Source organism: Dipodomys spectabilis, unplaced genomic scaffold (assembly GCF_019054845.1).
Source record: "Dipodomys spectabilis isolate Male_0828 unplaced genomic scaffold, ASM1905484v1 ptg000673l, whole genome shotgun sequence".
Lineage (NCBI taxonomy): Eukaryota > Metazoa > Chordata > Mammalia > Rodentia > Heteromyidae > Dipodomys > Dipodomys spectabilis.
The window spans coordinates 216563-230895 of NW_024871350.1; the positions used below are offsets into that span (position 1 = coordinate 216563).

A 14333-nucleotide genomic window follows, 5' to 3' on the forward strand; every position below is an offset into this window, starting at 1 on the left:
ACAGATTTTATAGAGAGTTCAAATAGTATTATTTTTTAGAAAGACTAGGTCAAAGCCCAACAAAATCAGCACCAGAAGATGAGTATATGTAAGAGTTATGTGGGGCCAAAGGGAGAGGGATAGACAAATGAAGGGGAAGAGGGAAGAATGTAATGAAGAATTCATTGCATATACCATAAAATTAAGAAAAGGGAAGGGCTAATTGAAAGGGGTTAGAATGTTGAAGGGGGTTACATTGATCAAAATGAATTGTATTCATAAAGTGCTTTGTTTTACAGCACCTCCTTTGTACAACTACTTAAAGAGAATTTTAAAATTTTTAAACAAAATAAAAGCACAAATGTAACCTGTTTTGATACTGCAGCTGATTAGACTTTAAACTCCCAAGTTTAGAAAAATCTTTACAACAATGATCTTCAAAAAGTTCTTTTCTGAGGAATGCCAAGGTCCCCAGCTAAAAAATTATGCTAGTATATATATTGATAGTAATATGCATTAAGCTTCTGCTATATGTAAAAAATAGTTTTCTGAGTTTTATCTGCTCAGTTAATATTCTCAATGTAAGTTCACACTGCTAGGAAATGGAAGTCAGGATCCAAATACACTATATGACTTGGAAGCCTGCACTCCTCACTATAGCCTCTATACACAAAGTCAGGATCCATGTTTCACTTGCTTCTTTATCACAATGGCAACATGTATGGGTATTGGCAAAGGCCAAGTATCTAGAACTCAACTGTCATTTTACAAATGAGGCATGCTAAAATCAGAGTTTTAGCAAGTGGTATGGGACCACTTATGCTGTTTGAAAAATGAAGAAAAAGAAGCACAACTATGTTAAACACAGAATTATTTACTATAGCTAAGATATGGAACCAACCCAGATGCCCCTCAGTAGATGAAAGGATCACGAAAATGTGACACACACACACACACACACACACACACACACACACACACACACTAGAATTCTATGCCTCCATCAGAAAGAATGACACCACCCCATTTGTTAGGAAATGGAAAGACCTGGAAAAAATTATATTAAGTGAAGTAAGCCAGGCCCAAAGAAACATAGGTCCCATAGTTTCCTTTATTTGCAATAACTAGTATATGTCTAGGACAAGCAGAAAAGCTATGTACATATGACCATATAATCTGATGCTAAGTGAAATGAACCCCAAGATAGAGATACAAGTGGTTTTACCTTTCTTGCTGTTGTTTTAATATATTTATAATGTACCATGTGATTTTTTTACCCCTGATGGTATAACCCCTGTTTTCATTGTATTTGATTCTGGTGTCCTGCATCTTGTATATACATTTTTCTAATTTGGAGAGGGAAAAGGAAATAACAAAATGCTGAAATAAGGATACAGGTTGACCCACTGTAACAATGAGATGTACAAGACACTATGGTGAAAACAAACTTTACAAGTTTGGGGGGGGAGGGAGGAGTTAGGGAGGTGGGGAAGGAAGGATGGTAGGAGAAAAACAAAGGAGGGAGTAACAATGCTCCATAGGAAATGTACTTATTACCTTATTCATGTAACTGTTAACTCCATTGTACAGTATTTTTGTTGTTGTTGTTGGTCATAGGCCTGAACTCTGGGTCTGGGCTGTCCCTCAGCTCTTCAGCTCAAGGCTAGTGCTCTACCACTTGAGCCACAGCACCACTTCTGGCTTTTTCTGCTTATGTGGTGCTGAGGCATCGAACCCAGGGCCTCATACATGCTAGGCAAGCACTCTACCACTAAGCTACCTACCCAGCCCACTGTACAGAATTTTTACAATAAAAATATATACAAAAAAAGAAGGAAGGAAATGTGAATATGATAGTGGGGAGAGGGACAAATTTCTTCAGGGTGCATGGATGGACATATCATAAAGAAACCCATTATTACAAATGCATGGTAACTTGAAATTTAAAAAAAATGAGTCAACCACTAGTACATTCAGTCTACAAAACTATACTACTCTTCATTAACTTCCAAATATTTAGATAATGTAGCATTTTTCTTGACATAAGAAAGGAAATCTCTAAAACATGGTCATAGCAGGATTTTTTTTGGGGGGTCCAGTCGTGGGGCCTGAACTCTGGGCCTGGGCGCTGTCCCTCAGCTCTTCAGCTCAAGGCGAGCTCTACCACTTGAGCCACAGCGCCACTTCTGGCTTTTTTCTTTTTGCTTATGTGGTGCTGAGGAATAGAACCCAGGGCCTCAGGCATGCAAGGCAAGCACTCTACCACTGAGCCACCTTCCCAGCCCCCATAGCAGGATTTTTTAAGTGATACAGCTGATGTACACATGGGACACTAGCTGAAGTAATCAGATGGGAAGTGTTAGAGACATCTGGCTCAACATAATATCTACTCTATCCAGATATTAAAATATTGAACTTGTAAAGGAAAAATTCACCTTACAGGTGTTTTACCTACTTATCATAGCTGCAAAAGAAGAGGAAGCTGTTGAACAAGACCATTCAGTATTTCCAAAAATAGCAGATGATATAATCTAGAAAAGAACTACTGATACATAACTATATCCTTTCAAATTAAGAAAGCAGCACTCACTAATGGATAATTCAGTTAGGAGAGCACAGGCAGTGAATCTCAGGCAAAGTAAATCAAACAAAAATGAAAAGTAACATCTAAAACCCCAGTATTTGGCTACATGGTGTATACATATATATACATATATTTCATGCGCCTCTTCAATGCTATGATCATCTATGCTTCTATTACCTTTCTTAAATGGAAGGTGAAAAGAAGCACAAGAAGACTATACTCAGTCTCCATTCATAATATACATAATATATAATATATAATGTATTCGTAATATACTCTCCATTCATCTAATTCAATTATTAAGTATAATGTTCAAAAACTTTTTTGATTCTGGAAATATAGTAATGATAACCTTTCTTACAGAAGGCAAATAGTCACATATATGGGGTGGGGGGGTGGGGCATAGGGTTGTGATCTAGTCTATGGTATTAGGAAATAAACTTAGAATTTTGATCTGAAGCATGAATAGTTCTTAACCACACTAATGAGGAAAGGGAAAGCCAAATGTTCCATATAGAAAAATAGGAAAAGAAAGACAAAACAAGTCTATGAAGGAGCTAGGGCACATCTTTACTACATTATTTACTTATAATTATATTACAATAAACAAGTATCCAAGTTAACCTGATTCCTTAAAATGAAACACAATTTACATATAATTATAAGATCAAGGTTTTCCAAAGAAGAATTATCCTTTCATATTTAAGTCCTTACAAAATACCTCTGTGACTGATATCTCTCTGCAATATTTTATTTTGAATTACAAAGCAGTATTTTGGAAAAATATATTATCCTGGGCTGGAAATGTAGCACAAGTGGTAGAATACTTTCCTAGCAAGTATAAGGCCTGGAGTTTAATCTTTAGTGTGCATGTGTAGGTTAGATTAGCCTAAAATCAACTTGACGCAATGCTAACTTTAGATATTTATAGACACCATTTGAATTGGACTTTTAAGAGTCAAAAATTAATATTTTAGAATTATTACTGAAGGTATAAACTCAGAATTTTCAAATATTGTTTCTTATGTAAAATCTTTAAAAATTACTTAAGCAATTCAAGTAACAAGAATACAGTAGATAGCTTATAAACACAAGTAAAGTTTTTAAAATTGCACTATTATTACAGAAATTAATTACAGCTTTGAATTAATTTCCAGTAAGATAATCGCATTCAGTATTACAAAGGATGGTGTACTTTTTCTACTTAATATCAATTAGTTGTACAAGGATGTATTATTCTGACATGCTAATATATACATACAATGTACCTTGATCAGTCACCCCTTTTATCACTGTCCTTCAACTCTACTTACCCTTCACAAAGTTGTATCTTTAAAAACTCAAGATATATCTTTTTTTTTTTGAGGGGGGGGGGAGAGTCCAGTTGTGGGGCCTGAACTCTGGGCCTGGGCACTGTCCCTCAGCTCTTCAGCTCAAGGCTAGCGCTCTACCACTTGAGCCACAGTGCCACTTCCGGCTTTTTTCTTTTTGCTTATGTGGTGCTAGGGAATCGAACCCAGGACCTCAGGCATGCAAGGCCAGTGCTCTACCACTGACCCACCTTCCCAGCCTTCAAGATATATCTTAAAAACCAAAATGTACCTAGCAATTAGACCATGGGATTCTAGCAATATAATAATATAATGAAAGTACAAACTAGATGCTATTCTCTTTCCCCTACATTCATAAAATTAGACACAAAAATAAAAATCTAGTTTAAAAAATGTTTGAACTTGGACTGAAGATTAGTATCTAAGAGGGGCTCAATTTGTAGTCATAAAAATATTATATTTTATTTATATATTTATTTATGAAGGAAAAGGTAAATACTTTTTAAGAACATTCAATAACCACAGTATTATGTCAGATCTAGAAGGAGAATTGAAGGTGGCTGCCAAGTGTGTCTACTTCATTCTACTGGCCTAAGCTTATGAAATTGATCACCTGTAATCACTAAAGTGATTTCCAAGTCTATTCTCATTCCAGGACTAACTGACCTTTACACATGTCTTAGGAGTTGTTTAAAAATCAAGGTTATATTTCAAGTTTTTCTACAAAGATACAAAAGCTATTAAATGCGAAGTGGTTTATCTGTTATTTAAATTCATATCTGATTGTCACTATTCACCTAAGTTGACCAAGATAAGGGTTTACAATCAATTAAGACCTAGAGTCCATTATGAAAAATAGTACTCTTGAATAAGTCCTCAATTTTACCTTGCAGATCAGTGCTTCTCAGTTTCATCTAAGGACAATTCACAATACATTCACTTAGATGTGCCTTAAAACTATAAATTCCTGGCTCTACCATAAGCCTATCTCACTAAAGGGGGAGACATAGAAATATACCTTATTTTTAATGTTTTTTATTGTGAAAATACTGTACAGAGGGCTACAGTTACATGAGCAAGGTAATGAGTATATTTCTTTTCTTTCTTTTTTTTTTTGGGGGGGGGGGGCACGGTCATGGGGCCTGAACTCTGGGCCTGGGCGCTGTCCCTCAGCATTTCAGCTCAAGACTAGTGCTCTACCACTTGAGCCATGGCGCCACTTCCGGCTTTTTTCTTTTTGCTTATGTGGTGCTGAGGAATCGAACCCAGGGCCTCAGGCATACAAGGCAAGCGCTCTACCACTGAGCCACCTTCCCAGCCCATGAGTATATTTCTTATCAAGCATTGTTGCCTCCTCCTTTGTTTTATCCCCTACCAGCCCTTCCCTGCCACAACTACATAACCCCCCCCCCCCCCCAGCAACATAGTATCTTGTACATCTCATTGTTACAATGGGCCAACCTGTATCCCTATTTAAACATTTTTGTGTTTTCCCTTCCCCTCCCCAAATTATACTAACATAAAATACAGTGAAAACAGGGGTTATACCTACCATACGGGAGGATCATAAAAAGCAACAACAACAAAAAAAAATCACGTAGTACCTTATAAATACATTAGAAACAATAACAAGAAAGAAAAAACCACTTGTGTCCCTATCTTGGGGTTCATTTAACTTAACATCATCTTATCTGGTCATATGTACATAGCTTTTGACCTTTTCTGCTTGTCCCAGACACAGAATAGTTATTGCAAATAAGGGAAGCCATGGGACTTACGTTTCTTTGGGCCTGGCTTACTTAATTTTTTCCAAGTCTTTCCATTTCCTAACAAATGGGGCAATGTGGTTTTTTCTTTCTTGTTATTGTTTCTAAAGTACTTATAAGGTACCACGTGTTTTTTTGTTGTTGTTGCTTTGTATGTTCCTCCTCCACGGTATAACCCCTGTTTTCACTGTATTTAATGGTGGTATAATTTGGGGAGCGGAAGGGAAAAAACAAATTGTTTAAATAGGAATACAGGTTGACCCATTACAACAATGAGATGTATAAGACACTATGTCAAAAAACGAACTTTACAATTTAGGCAGAGGGTTGGGGAGGGAGAATGTAGTTGTGGCAATGGGAGGGAAGGGATGGTAGGAGGAAAACAAAGGAGACAACAATGCTTGATAAGAAATGTACTCATTACCTTGCTCATGTGATTGTAACCCCTCTGTACAGTATTTTCACAATAAAAAAACTTATTTAAAAAATTTAAAAATGTATAAACAAAAATAAATAAATAAAATATACTTGGAACTCAAAAAATTAAATCCCCCAACAACAAATACTCAAAGAAACAACTGCCCAATAAATAAGTGGGCTAAAGACTTACAGAGAAACTTCTCTGAAGAGGAAACAAGAATGGCCAATAGACACATGAAGAAATGCTCAACCTCTCTAGCCATAAAAGAAATGCAAATCAAAACAACATTGAGATACCACCTCACCTTAGTTAGAATGACTATAATCAAGAAATCTAATAACAACAGATGTTTAAGAGAATGTGGCCAGAAGGGAACCCTACTGCATTGTTGGTGGGAGTGTATACTTGTTCAATCGCTTTGGAAAGCAGTATGGAGGTTCCTCAAAGACTACACATAGAGCTCCCCTATGACCCAGCAATCCCACTTTTGGACATTTACCCAAATCATCACAAACAAGACCATATTAAAGCTACAGCACAACTATGTTTATTGCAGCATTATTTCCCATGGGTATGATATACCTTATTTTTTTAGACAAGCTTACCTGGCAATTCTTAGGCATAATAAATACTACCTATCTGGAAGTTCTTTTGGTCTCTAGACCTTTAGCCTTCAGCTATCTGTTGTAACAGGAATCTGCATAGATCATATAGAAGAATTTCTTTGTTCATAGTCCATTCTAACCTAGGTCAAGGTAAGGTAAATGTAGCCTTCATTTCAACAAAAGCTATTACTGTACTACAGCATAACCATTCCAAATCAAAAGAACATGAGCCATGCAAATTTTTCATGTCACATGTGAGACTGACTGATCTAAGGAAATAAGCACTGAGGAAGCAGTTCATTATCTATCTTTCTGTCATACTCTTGTTTCAGAATGAATGCAATATTATATATATATATATATATATATATATATATATATATATATATATATATATATGACACTTCCAAAAGTCAGAAAGACAACTATTCCTTTATGACCCACTTAGAGATCTTCATAAGCCAAGATGAGACTACCTTAGCCTTTAGGGATGGATTATTTTCACTGTAAACTACCAGATTTCATTTAATTCATACATTTTTGTTAAACTCTAACTTTTCTTATTTACAGAATTACAAATTTATTATTACATATTTCTCAAGGTTTTTGTTTGTCCTAGCTCAAAATACAACTTACAACACATTCTATTCAATGACAAGTTAACAGTCATTTTATGCCACTATGACTACACAAAATTACTCAAAAATATTCAGTAGAGATTAAAACTTTTACTATATTAGATTCTAGTTCAAAACATTAAGGTATTTTATGACCTCAATGATACTATTTTTTTTTACATAGCCTTAAAGAGTTACCCAAGAAATATAGGTGCTTGATATATCTAAATAAGTGAAAAAAAGCTGTTTTAGTAGCTTTTAAATCTCCATCCAGTTGAAACAAAGTTTCAGTGAAAAACCTGGAAAAGATCTAGATGTGTAACATATTATTTTCTTTCACTTAAATCAGACAATTATATACTCTAATAACAAATAAATTCTAGAACAATAATCAAAAGAAAAAATACACAGGTAAATAAATGGTACTCAGCTTTTTTAAGCAAGTAAATTCCTATCTTCAACTGGTTTGTAGGCTTGATAGTGTGTAAAAAAATTTATCCTCAGATAACAGGGCAGGATAGTTTATGACAACAATCTACCTAAAAACTCATTAAAGTCTTTTCTCTTGGAGTGACATGCATTATCAGCAGAGATTAATCTGATGAGTCTTTATGTGAGTTCCATTTTTAAAAATGCAATAACAGAGGGCTTTGTTGTCATCTGACGAAAATCAATTAGAGGAGGTAAGGCCACAAGGAAAACTAACATCACTCATCGCCTACCCCTGGCAGCTAAAATGATTTGTCTTCCAAGCTTGGATGGTCAGGAGCTGTAGTCACATTGCAGGGAAATTAATTTAGTTTCTATATTCTGAACTCACTTTCCTTGTTCTGGAAGATCTAAACACAAATTACTTTTAATCAAGGTTGATATGTTATTAATACCAAGGAGGATCTTTCAAGAATCATTTTTTTAAAGTTGACTTTAACATTTTTCACCTGCGTTTGGAGGATGAATATAGGAAGGTAACTTATAGCATCCTTACTTTCTGGATTCTTTGTCCACTACAAGGCACTGTACAGAATGGCGAAGACAATAGATTCCACCAAACACAGCACACATCCTAGAAAAAGAAAAGTAAAAATCAGTAGAATTGGGCTAAAAGTGAAGAAAACTACATTTTATGTATACTACATGTGAAAATTGATAATGCAGAAAAAGAATTTTGATAATTTTTTTATGTTCTCAATCATGGCCTGAGGAAACTCTCAGAGGTAAATTTAGCAGTAGCTTGCCCAGAATGGTGGTATATTCCTGTGAAATTGCAAGCATATAGAGACTTAAGAAATAAGAGGAGGATTACAAATCAAGCCAGCCCAGGCAAAAAGAGTTTGTGAACCTATTTCAATAAATACCATGCATGACGATGCATACCACCACCTAATATGGAAAATATAGGTATGAGAATCAAGGCCTAAGGCTAGCCTTATCCAAAACATAATATAACAAAGGCAAAAAACAAAAAACAAACACTACAACTACCCTTAAGAACTATGTGTTAAGACACCTAACAGGAAGCACCAGGTACATGTTCAAAGAGGACTGAAGCAGGGAAGACTTCAGAAGTTTTACTTACCATGAAACTGAAGTGGAAACTGACAACTGGAATAGTGAGCATATGAATTAAGGGAGCATCAGTCTTAAGGAGCTTGCTTATCTCAGAAACCTATGTACTGAATTTTAAACAGCCAGGTTGGGAACAGAGTAAGATACCATTTCTAGATCTTTAAGGGATCTTATGGTCCACTGAGTAAAAGGTGATCCACTTCTTAGCAGACGGGGGAAAACAAACCAAAATGCTGCTTTGTGTTAAGCCCTGGTTAGAGGAAGATTATACTTCTGTACTTACCATCAGTGATCTGCTCTCACACAGACTGAGGATTTAAAATTATGCCACTATAAGATCGCCAGTACCCTTATCCAAGATATTTCATGTTATTACATGGCAAGTGGTTCTGGGATAGTGATAACCCCAGAGACACAGTAGAAGCAACTACAAATCCTTTTTGGAAGAGTATGACTTCAACCAAGCCCAGATACAATCCACTACCACAAATACAGTCCCCTGATAAGGAGTTTAAAATCTAAAACTATGTAACACAGGACCTCAGGCCCTGAGTAACAATTAGCAAATACAAGAAGAGCAGGGTTAAATTCCTCCAAAACTTTATTCTGATAGAACCATCAGATACAGATTATGAGTATGTTAAAAATGGATGAATCAGAAACAAGAACAATGTAATTGCCAAAAGGAAGTCTACAGCAGGATGAAAATGTCCCCACCCCACAAAATATTCATACTCTAATCCCTGGAATTGTGTCAAGGAAGCCTTTAGAAATGATTAAAAACCTTGAGATGACATGATATGGAGAGTGCAATAAAACCGCAAAGTTTCTTAAATAAGAAGCAGGAAGGTCTCAGAGAGGATGTAAGGATGAGAGCAGATGTCCAAGCATGGCCATTACTAGAAGGAAGACACATGCAAACTATGCAAGCGGCATTTTAAGTTGGAAAAACAAGAAAAAATAATGTTCCCTACTGCTCTAAGGAATGCATGCATGAGGTTCTACCCCTTTTAGACCCATGATCTTCAAGAATGTAATAAATCTCTGTTGTTTTAGCTTACTACGTTTTGCACTAAGCAATAATAGAAAATGAATCGGCTATGCATAAACAGACATAATAATGACCAATGTAGAGTTATAGTCTTGTGGAGAAAGAATAGCCCATAGGAAAAAGATTTGAGGACAACAGATTGTCCATATGAGAAGAGTAATTATACTCTTACATTCCACCATTTTCAAATTCAATTCCAGGAAGTTACCAGGCTTAAATACAGAAAGTAAAACTTGTAATAATAAAAAAAAAAAATAGAGCAGGGCAAATTTCTAAAACTAGGGAAAGAGATTTCTTCAATAAAATGCAAAAAATATGCAGAAAAAGACTAAAAATGAAGTACTTCAAAAATTTAAACATCTAGACAATAAAAAGAGGAGTATACATATAGACTAGGAAAGAGTCATATAAAAATTTACTGTTAAAAGTATCCGTGCCAGTGACAATTTGGCATTATTAGTCAAGTTCAAGATGAATACTATCTCTAGAACAGCAATCCTTTTTTTTTGTTTTGTTTTGTTTTGGTTGGTTGTGAGGCTTGGACGTGCAGTCTGGACTCTGTCACTGATCTCTTTTGTTCAAAGCTAGCACTATACCACTTTGAGCCACAGCTTCAATTCTGGTTTTCTGGAGGTTAATCGAAGATAAGAGTCTCATAGACTTTCCTGACTGAGCTGGCTTTGAACCACAATCCTCAGATCTCACTTCCTGAGTAGCTAGGATTTCACACATGAGTCACCAGCACCTGGCTAGAGAAGCAACCTTATTGTTAGGTGTAGACCTTCATGAAACCCTAACACCTATGTGGCAAATGTATATAAAACTTTTGTTGCTATACACTTTTAAGGTTGCACAGCATAGAGACTAAGAGAAGGAGTTCTGAATGAGTAGGATTATATACCAACTCTGCCACATACTAGCTGTAAGATCTAGAAGGAGACATTCAGCCTCTCTATATCTTATTTTCTCGTCGATAAAATCATAGCACTTATTCATATAGAGCTCTTTTGGGGAATAAATGAATTAGTATTTGTAAATGGCACTTTTTTGTATGTGCCAAATAGCTGTATATGATGGGTGTAATTTTTCATGTATACATTAATAAATAAAATAGGTACTATTGTATAATCATAAGAAACAGTTCATATACTGATTAAGAAAAATGCACAAAATAAAATGTAAAAATAGTATGTGCAGTAAAGAATTTCACCTTACCCAAAGAAGGTCTAGCTTTTGTCTTCAGCTTCTGGGAGGTGATCTCTAAGCTTTCAAAATGTCATGTCTGAAAGGAATGTTTTTGCTTGCCTAGAGGCACTGGGTCAAGAAACATTCTAATTGTATGATTGAGGGTCAGGGCTAGAAACACCAGATAGTCTTAGGGTGGGGATTGGCCATGTCAAAAAGATTTAACAGTATGAGTTAGGGAGAGGGCTTTGAATATGGTATTATCAACCAACCTTCAGAGGGCATGGAAAATTGAGATTTGCTCCATGGGCAATCAAACATACCTAATAAATGCAGTGCCAATAAAAAAAAGTCCTGAACTGAGACTCAGGGGAGTTTTCTTGGTTGGTCATTCTTGTGTGCAATGTCACATATCCATATTGGGAGAGGGACATTATTCTGACTCCATGGTGAAAAGACATTGTAGAAACTCCACATTCGGAGCCCCTCTTCCTTGACTGATTTCAATCTATATTCACTCCCTCTAATAAATCAAGTCTATGAGTATAACAGCTTTCAATGACTTCTGTCACAGCCTTCTAGCAATCAAACTGGAGAATAATTTTGCAATCCCACAAACTTGTATTAGAAGTGTGAATACTTTCATGGGAACTACACCTTCTAGCTGAAGACTTGCCTAAATTTTCACATTTTACAATAGAATACCACAAGCTATTTAAATGAAGGAACTCGCTGGGTGCCAGCAGCTCATGCCTGTAATCCTAGCTACTCAGGAGGCTGAGATCTGAGGATCACAGTTTGAAAGCAACCCGGGCAGGAAAGTCTGTGAGATGCTTATCTCCAATTAACCACTAGAAATCCAGAAGTAGTGCTGTGCCTCAAAGTAGTAGAGTGCTAGACTTGAGCAAAAAAAGCTCAGAGATAGTAGGCAGGCCCTGAGTTCAAGCCCAAAACAGGAAAAAAAAATGAATGAACTTCAACCCAATCAATCAATGTGAATAAATTTCAAAATATGTAAAAATTTTGTGACAAATGCTAATTTAGAAAAGAGTATTTCTAGAGTGATAACATTTATAAAAAGTTTCATTACTTTATGCATACAAAATATATCAAAATATTGCATATATGTAGCATGAAAAAAATTAAGAGAATTATAAATACCAAACTCAAGAAACCATTTCCTCTGGGTAGGGAAGGAATCAAAGTTTACTGAATATCTCATTTGCTCAATTTCTTCTAGAAAATAACCACATTTTAAGATTTGGCAAAGCTGTCAATGAATGCATTAGTGTTTATTAAATTATTCTGTGTACTTTCTGATATAGTCTGAAAATATTGCATAATCTATATAGATTCTATTTAAAATGCAAGTGGTAGAAATAAGTGATACTCACTAAGTATAGTTTAACCTTTCTAATGTCATTATAAATTCAATCATCCATAGTGGACATGACCAACTATGAATGGTAGGTTACAGGTTAGGTAATCATTGCTTTTGGTGTAGAATACCACTATTACAAGGAAACTTTCCTTTTTACATTGAAGCATTTAGAATAATAAAAGTAAACCCACAATAGAACAATAAAGCAAAATTTTCATGTAGTTGAAAACGTGTGAAGACTACATCCAGTACATTAGCTATAAGATATATTTCTTGTTATTCTTATTCACCAATCACGTCAAGTTATGTGACCATATTATCAATTTGCTGGCATACTTAGCCTTAAGACATTTTAATCTATTTACTTCTAAAGAGGATTAGAAAAAAATATCAATTTTTGGTTAGACTGTTGTGTTATACAGAAGAAATTCAATTGCGAGATAGAGAGAAGCCACATTTTTAGAGGTCATATCAGGAGTCTTTATTAGAAAACCAGTGAAAACTGTAGATGGACACATGTCCCCAAAGAACTTGCAGCCTCAAATACACTTAACACTGTTAGAAAATTGAGCCACGAGAATAGGGGAGTAAAGAAAGAGTGGGAAAACAATCCCAACAAACCAGATCAACGCCAATGGAGAGCTGAAGAGGTATGCCATGGTGACCTCAAGAGAGTCAGGAAATATAAGACATGGCACAAAATGGCAGCTGAGCTGGTCCAGTCTAAATAGGGTCAAGGTCAGAGGAAGGGTCACAGGGAGCTTGAGAATTCAAAGAGTCTCAGGAATTCATGGCACAGATCTGGCAGTTCAAGTAACCTATTGCCCAAGTCCCCACCCCTGCCTCTAGGAATTCAGGCACACCCATCACCTGGGGGTGGGACTTCATCTTCATTCACCAAGAAGCCAAGATGGCGCCAGTTAGACCCATTATCCATATTTCATGAGTTATGTTTTTCAAGTGGTATTCTGCCTTCTGTTGCTAGGGGAATACTCATGAAAAGGCAGTTGATGTAATCAAGACAACCTGATCTTCACAGTTTCCTATCAATAGTGAAAGCACACAAAATATCACTGGTCTACTTCACATACATAGGCTGAATTAAGTTAAAGCTTCCAATGGATAAAAATATGGACAACAAAATCAATATTCTCATTCATCTGGGGTTATATTTATGTTATGTGGGGAGCAGCAGCAAGTGTTTCCAAATGTCTCATGAGCAACTAAGGATGAGCTGCTACCAACTGACCAACTTCAGAAAGGTTAATCTATGTTCTCACACACACACACACATACACACACACACTCACACACACACACACACACACACACACACACACACACACACTATAATACACACCATCAGAGAAAACATTCTGGATGCATTAATTCCCCATCGGGGAATTTATTAATAAATTTTTATTTATTTACTAATAATTAATCATTGAAATAATGCATTTCCCCATTGGGAAATCTAAGCATCTTAGATTTGAAAAAAATCAAAAGAATAAAATATAGAATATAATAAAACTACTCCAGACTATTACCATTACCATATTATCAAAATTCACTGAGAAATAAACTTACCTAAAATTGAATGTAACTATTAAGATTCCCTTTCATCATGTATTCCAGTGTTTATGAAACATACTGCTACATTAACACAAATAATTTAGCATCTTTTTGGAAATACATTTTTAAGATTTTTTGCTATAAAGTTTCTGAATATAAAGACATAACATACTAAAAATATCTACAACTATTTTTTAGAAAGATTTGATTTTGAACAATATGAACTTTTAGCAATGGGTAAATTCCACATGGAAGAAACATAGGAAGGTAAAGAA

At 35.5% G+C, this 14333-nt stretch overlaps 1 protein-coding gene across 1 annotated transcript in view; it reads right to left on the reverse strand.

Moving 5' to 3' along the window:
* Positions 1–14333, reverse strand: part of Chm (CHM Rab escort protein) — a 184463-nt gene that overhangs the window by 40874 nt on the left and 129256 nt on the right. Inside the window, exon 9 of the mRNA XM_042672181.1 lies at positions 8289–8366. Within this exon, the coding sequence (XP_042528115.1) occupies positions 8289–8366 (78 nt within the window). The remainder of the gene's footprint in view (positions 1–8288; positions 8367–14333) is intronic.